General features: G+C 46.4%; 1 protein-coding gene across 1 annotated transcript; it reads left to right on the forward strand.

The window, feature by feature from the left end:
* The first annotated feature begins 581 nt into the window (after positions 1–581).
* On the forward strand, positions 582–1,534 carry LOC126577492 (uncharacterized). Its single transcript, XM_050239158.1, has one exon. The coding sequence runs from the start codon at positions 850–852 to the stop codon at positions 1,435–1,437; it is 588 nt and encodes a 195-aa protein (XP_050095115.1). The 5' UTR covers positions 582–849; the 3' UTR covers positions 1,438–1,534.
* Positions 1,535–7,278: the final 5,744 nt, after the last annotated feature.

Raw genomic sequence — 7,278 nt, forward strand, 5'->3', positions numbered from 1 at the left:
CGGTCGCGCTTACCGTAGAGGGAGCAAACGTTTGGAATAGCAACTGCGAAATAATGAAAAACCAGTTGACAAATATCAGTAACCAGATCGACCAACAAACAAGCGACTACAAGCTGCGGGCGTTCGATCGCAATACAACCACATCTAAGCGTCTACGCGATTTTCTGTATACCATCAAGAGCTGGCAGCAGAACTTTGATCAGAGCATCAATAGAATGCAAACCCTTCTCCATACCAAACAACAAGAGCTCACCATACCACGCGAGTACTATGAGCGCTTAACGGATAGTTTCGAAAAAGTGTTCCGGAAACTGGATGAGCGAAATGCACTCCAACAGAACGACCTGAGCGTGCGGCTCAATGAAATTGAAATCTTGCGGCAGCAAAAACAAAACATCATTCCAGAACTGCAACCTTTGAGTGATAAAAGGGACATTATGCAGAAACAGGTCGAAGAAATGACGAAAACCCTTTCGAATCTGATAAAAGCGAGGAAAATACTTGAAGCAAAAATTAGCGACACCGCAACGAAAGCTCGGAAATAGAGCGGAATGTGATTGAAGAAAATTTGTTTGTTCATATTGTGCACGATTGCATGTAAAGGAATATAAATAGTAATACAGATTCGACATCATACTTCATACAACACACCTACAAGCAACCATTCCTAACGGCACTAAGACAGCGCTAATCTTCTAGATAAGGCTTCTTGAATGCTCATCACTGCGGCTCCCGGTCGGTTATTCCACTCTTCCCGGAGGAGCAGCGGATCAGTTAATTTGCGGCTGTCGTTGGTGATCCTTCTGTCGTCGCAACCGCGGGCTGATTACTCTATTTCTTCGCACCAAAATGTCACGAAATCCGCCAGTGCTCTACCTGTTAGTTGTGCTTTCGGTCGCGCTTACTGTAAAGGGAGAAAACTTTTGGAATAGTAACTGCGAAATAATAAAAAACCAGTTGACAAATATCAATAACCAGATCGACCAGCAAACGAGCTACTACCAGCTGCGAACGTTCGATCGCCATACAACCACATCCGAGCGTCTCCGCGATTTTCTGTATACCATCAAGAGCTGGCAGCAGAACTTTGATCAGAGCATCAATAGAATGCAAACCCTTCTCCATACCAAACAACAAGAGCTCACCATACCACGCGAGTACTATGAGCGCTTAACGGATAGTTTCGAAAAAGTGTTCCGGAAACTGGATGAGCGAAATGCACTCCAACAGAACGACCTGAGCGTGCGGCTCAATGAAATTGAAATCTTGCAGCAACAAAAACAAACCGCCATACAGGAACTGCAATCTCTGAATGACAATAAAACCACGGTGAAAAAGGAGCTAGAAGCAATGAACGTAATCATTTCGGAGCTCACAACGGATAAACAAAAACTGGAAGCGAAAATCAACGGTAACCCTCCAGCAGTTCGTGGATAGCCATGTGGCATAGAATTGAAAAAAATGTGTTTTCCGTGCATCTTTTCCATTCAGCTGATATTGTAACTTTGCGAATAAAGTGTTTCTGCATAACATGGCCTTCGATGACGTAAAAATGATAAGTTGTTTAACAAGAGAATCTTCATGGCATAAAAAAAAATTAAAGTAGATAATTAAGCACACATTACACGTGTATGATAGTTAGAATTAAATGCTGCAAACGTATCCGTAAAAAACAGAAGAGAAGCGCATGTATTCCTTCAATTGATGTACAACCAGCGCAATCGCAACGTGGCCAATGTACGAACCATCTCGCGTCCTATTCAGAATTATCAGGAGGTGTGGGATTCCCTATTGCAACCGTGAATCCCCGATGAAGCATAATCCCGTGAAACAAACAACGGCTAGCAATTATCAACGCCTCTCGGGACCTTAAGGCGACCTACGAGATAACCCAAATCAAACACACATGACGCTAACGGTGTTTTGAATCTCTCACTCAAACACTGACCCGTGCCGTCAACCCGTGTGCACCAGCAAACGGCCCCTGTCGAGAGGATGGTCCATTCAGTTAGTTCCTGTTAGTACCGCGGTAAAGTTGTGTTCCATGACGATGGTTCCGATTCGTGTTGCCTTACTCCTAATCAGTGTGTTCACGATTGTTCACGGTTTTTGGACGAGCTGCGAACCACACGGCCCAATATTCAGAAACGTTCAGTCGCAGGTATCGAAAGCGGCCCGTGAATATGGCACTCGCTACTCAGACGAATACGACTCCTTGGCCTCGTCGCTACAACGAGTGCTTAGTGCGGCTCGAACAAAATTCACCGATAGCAGAGAAGCCTGGCAAGAGTTGAATGAATACGTGAAGAAGAAACAACAACACTACGGTTTCTATCCTGCCCAGGCTAACGATCCCATTGAAACTGTGCTAGAGGAGCTACTGATCAGTTTACAGACAGCGGGACAAAATAACAAGGAAGCGAAGGCTGCGCTTGATCAGTACAACACGCTAGTTCAGGAGGTTGCATCCTTGCACACCATCTTCTATAAAGTCGGCAACGAGACAGCGCAGCTCGAAAGTGACAAATTGCAGCTGAATCACACGATTTCGTTTTTGGAACAAAAAAACCGCGACTTGACGGCGAAGCTGGAAAAGCAGAAAGAAAACGTATGACCGTGAACCGGGGGGGTGTTATCTGCGAGCGTTGATGTGCGACCGTCGATTCTTGATGCTCCAATGAACGCTCCTCCACGTGAAGTGTCGCTGTCTTAGTGCCCTTCTCTCTCACATTAATAAAGTGCTACTAGAATGTGTTGAAGAATAAAACGATTCCAAACTAAGTGAGCAACGAATGCGGTCAGTTATGTGCTGGTACATTTTCCGAAATTAGTTTGGTTTCTCTGAGTTGATAGTACAGCGATAGCGTTTACTTTCGTCCTTAGACTTCTACATCTCTCTGGCCGTCAGTTTTTGCATGAAACCGGCCTTGTGTTTTGACTGTGAAACTCAAAAACTCATAGATGATCACCGTAAAAGAACTAAAGTTAATTGAATGACTCAAGGAACATTTTTTCCTAACAAGCTTTCGCTCGCACAACACGCAGTTGGCATCTTTCACTCACGAAATGGCAAACATTCGCTGCCCTTTCCGTGATCGCTGGTCCCGCCCACCAGGGAGTCCATGTCCGAGTCAATAAAAGTGATTCCCGTCCCGTCGAGGGCGGACATTTCGTGGGCCCCCCTTTTGGACTTTACACGCACCGCGAACAGACCGCGATCCACAGTATGGCGCGCGGAGCCACTAAAAACCGCTCTCGCAACAACATAAAAACGCTCTCAGGCGGTCTCGGTCCCGGACGACCAGACCTTCCTACCGCATGACATTTATCTGACGTGACTCCAAGCCACGCGACATTGCGCCTTTAACCGCACCGACCGGTCAGGAGGCTAGTAGTTGGACAGTTTACCTTACGCGAATGGAGCAACCGTGTGTTGGCTACTGTCTTGTAGTTGGGTCGTTGGTCAACGGTTAAGGTGAAGATCGCGTGTATTCCAGGGTTCTCAATTCGTCTTGAGCGGCGAAACTGGCCCCGGCTTTTAGATTAATTTTCATGAATAATTAATACTCTAGCCGGTCGATAATGCCTTGTTGCGGTTCGTAAGAAGCTTTAACGTACTTGAGTTGCGAGTGACAGTTGATAGTAGTTTGGTAAATCAGGCTGTAAGTCCCAGCATCTGAGCCAATCCTAGCTCAGCCGGAATGCTAAATAGTACCCAAGAGTACAAGAGGAACCAGTCGGAAGCACTTTGCGGCACTTAGCCGCCCATAAATTATGCCAAAGATGCTGAGCTGAGCGCATTTTTGGGTCGCTCCTTATCCGCTTGATTAGATTTATCGCAAGCAGCACGCACGAACACGCTTGTTGAGGTTGATGAAGATGCTATCGATTTTTCACGCCCAGACACGCCACACTGCGCTGCGCCACGCCAATAAATCGAACGCGTCAGGAATGGAAATGGTTGCTTCTTAATCATAGGATTGCCTCCCATTACTCATGTAGTGCCGCAGTTTAATTGCTTTCCCCTCTTACCGGGCGTACATTTGTTTTGTGAAAGGGGACCACACTGGCCACAGCAACTTCTCTTCTACCTCCACCACTAAACGAAGCCAAAACCAACACACGCTAGCGAGCGAGTAAATTGAATCATCAACGTGTCGATCCATCCGAGGGGGTAGCTTGCACTGTGAGCTCAGAGAAAACAAAAATATTGACATCCTTTCGCCGGTTGAGGGCCCCGAGATGTCCCAGGCCCATCGTTCATGATTAAAGCGCCAGGCCAGGCCAGGTAACAGCTTAATGGTACAGCAGACCAGAGGTACAGAATTTATTCAAACGCTTTGGCTCCCTTCCCTCCCATTCGGTCAGGTCACACTGAGACGACCATTTCCGGTCATTAGCGTGGGACGTGAAGCGTCGGTCGGTTCGCAGCAGGACGGCTTTTTAACGATTATGAGCGGCCATCATCAGTGGAACGAACGGGCAAGCACATGTTCCCTTGGTGTTCTGAGAAGCTTTCATCCGATTTGGGCTTTTAGTATAAAATCCAAAAACTGAGCATTGCTCGTAGATGTTTTTCGCTGAAACCACGCCAACGCCGCATTCGTCCATTAAAGGCGGAGTGTCGGAGTGTCCTTCCGAGTAGCTTTCCGAGAGATTGAAATCATGCAACACTTGAACGAACGCCACAAAAGGATGGGAATGCTTTTATGGAATTCCGGCTGACCGATTGGAATCGCAAAAACAACAAAACAAAATAAAAAAAAACCACCGCAATGCCATCCGGTTATGCTTTTTGGTAAACATTTGCTTCCGGTCAGCCGCACTCCACGTAGCCGATGGTGAGGTATGCCTTGATGCGAGTCCAAGAGCTTAATTGCCATTTTTTATTCACACCGCACTAAGTGGAATGACATGGAATTCCGATGGAAATGGAATGCGGACGGCACGCGGTATGGCCGGGCAACGGCTGTGCAAATGTTGTAACCACTTTGCACTACGAACTAACGAGAAAATTTTTATTTGCTGCGAGTACGCAAACATACAGAACCGCCATCGACGCTGGCAGTTTAGACATTCCCGCGGATTGAGTGAAGTGCCGAACGCCCGTTTGGGCCCCGTCACTTCCGGAACGCCTAGCCACGTTTCCGAAACGCTACCCAAACCCCCCCCCCCGGAAAGCCCAGCAGGGTTCATTAAATTAATTAAATCACTCGTCATCACCCACGCTTCAACTGGTTCGGCCAATCAATCCCACAAACCGCAACGATGCTCAGCTTACGAAATGAAATTATATTTGCGGTTCGCTTGCAGAGGGATGGAATAACAGAAGGGGAAAAAAATCCTCACGTCGGTTCCATGAATTCCTGCCAAAAGAGAGAGAAAAAATACACCCAGACCGTGAACCGAGGAAAAAAAAATGCCGAATAATTAAATCAGCCACCGGAAACTACCAGGACTGATCATTTACAGGATCAATAATGTAAATGCCTCGACTCGGCCGTCATGCACCGGGTGGAATGTAACGAATTTTTAATCGCACCCTACTTTGCCGAACAGAAATTATGACGGATGACGAAACGGATTGGGCGGCTGCCAGTGTGTGAGATTGCAGAGAGTGGTCTCGAAATGGTTGAATGTCGAATATCGATTAATGTAATTGAATCAGTGATGCTCTTATATCGTGATATCAACTTTTAACTTTTAATCTTGCACAGTGCCATACACTATGATTTATGATTTATTCTTATTATTTCATAGAACTGTTTTATTGAATTGTAAGGAAGCTGGAAGTAATCAGCAGATTAACGCGCTTGTGATTCACTTAAACACTACTCTATCAGAACAAAATCCAAGAAACTTGCATCCCAACCCCTGATCTTTTGAATCAATAAGCCACCGACGGACATGGTTCCAAGCTACCACACAACAAAGATCTAACGTTGCTTACTGGAAGCAATTGCCCTGACCAAATGTCCGTTAAAAGTTATCACGTGGAACTTAGTCCTACTGTCGCCTGTTTCTGGGCCTTAGCCACAGCATGTTGAAACTTTCGAACGCAAGAATCAAAGCCGGAAAGAGTTCCTAAACTCTCCATCTCCATACAACCACCACCACCGACAACATCGGAGCATACCCTTGACCAGATTCCGGTGCTGGCATAACTTTTCATTCCCGAAACCGTACACGCCCCGGTATGCGGTCTTTATCGGTCGGGCTAGTTCGCAACAAAACGCGTAATCACTGGACAACCATCGACACCGGAGCACAATGTGTGCACCCCACCAGCAGACAGCAGAGCAACCGACGGTGCATGTTTCCGTCGCTGGAAAGTCCACCTCCCGGACACCTAGTACCAATCGATGTGCCACCCCCGTTCGCTGTATGATAAATGGGTCTTCTTGACCGTAATAAATTTCAACAAAACGCTTTTTGTCTTGTTGCAACTCTAACGCAAACTCAACAGTGGACCATTGCTCTGTATCGGTTCCATGTAATAGAGGAGCGAGGTGGCCGAGTCTGGTGGTTCGGTTTTGTCACCAACGCATCCATCGGTCCACCCCAAGATGGCAACGTGTGCGGTCAGTGATAAATGAATGACTAATTACCAGTGACTCGACCATTGTTTGGCGCTCATTGTGGTACCGTCCGAGTAGCAATCGGCTAATGGCCATCCAGTCCATCGTGCAGAAGAGGTTTTTGTTTTAAATCTAATTACTAACAATTTCATTAATCTCTTGTCGGTGGCCAGCACACCGAATAGCAGCGTCACGCGTCGTGGAAGATTCCTTTCGTAGCTAACGCTAACTCAAGATGTAGGCTGTCGTTGGAGATTAGTGGAGTGCCGTGAATAACACGGACGCAGTGTGCTGTGGGTTGATTGTTAACGGTGCACCGAAATTGATGCATATGCTTGACATGCTATCAATCAAAACAATGCTGTCGACCGTTATGCAGCCGCCCATGCAGTTGCATAGCACATAGATTTCCCTTAATCATCCCCATAAATGAGATTCCAGATGGATGAACCGCACTCTTCCTTCCTTCCTTCCTCCACTCAATCCTTAATTTATGCAGCAAAACAAACCGATCCGTTGCTCTGTTTGGTCAATGCGTGAAGCAACATAAACACTGTGCACACCTAGCAGTAATCGATTCCTGAAAATGGACAAAACAACAACAACAACAACAAGGCACCACTATCATCAACACCTTCACAACAAAGGAATTGACTTCATTATCGTCGATGACGAAAGAAAATGAGCTGGTGCAGATGAG

The sequence above is a fragment of the Anopheles aquasalis genome, chromosome 3 (assembly GCF_943734665.1).
Source record: "Anopheles aquasalis chromosome 3, idAnoAquaMG_Q_19, whole genome shotgun sequence".
Classification (NCBI taxonomy): Eukaryota; Metazoa; Arthropoda; class Insecta; order Diptera; family Culicidae; genus Anopheles; species Anopheles aquasalis.

What these genes read in the sequence shown, in the direction of transcription:
- LOC126577492 (XM_050239158.1), top strand. Translation starts at nt 850, where the DNA reads ATGTCACGAAATCCGCCAGTGCTCTACCTGTTAGTTGTGCTTTCGGTC.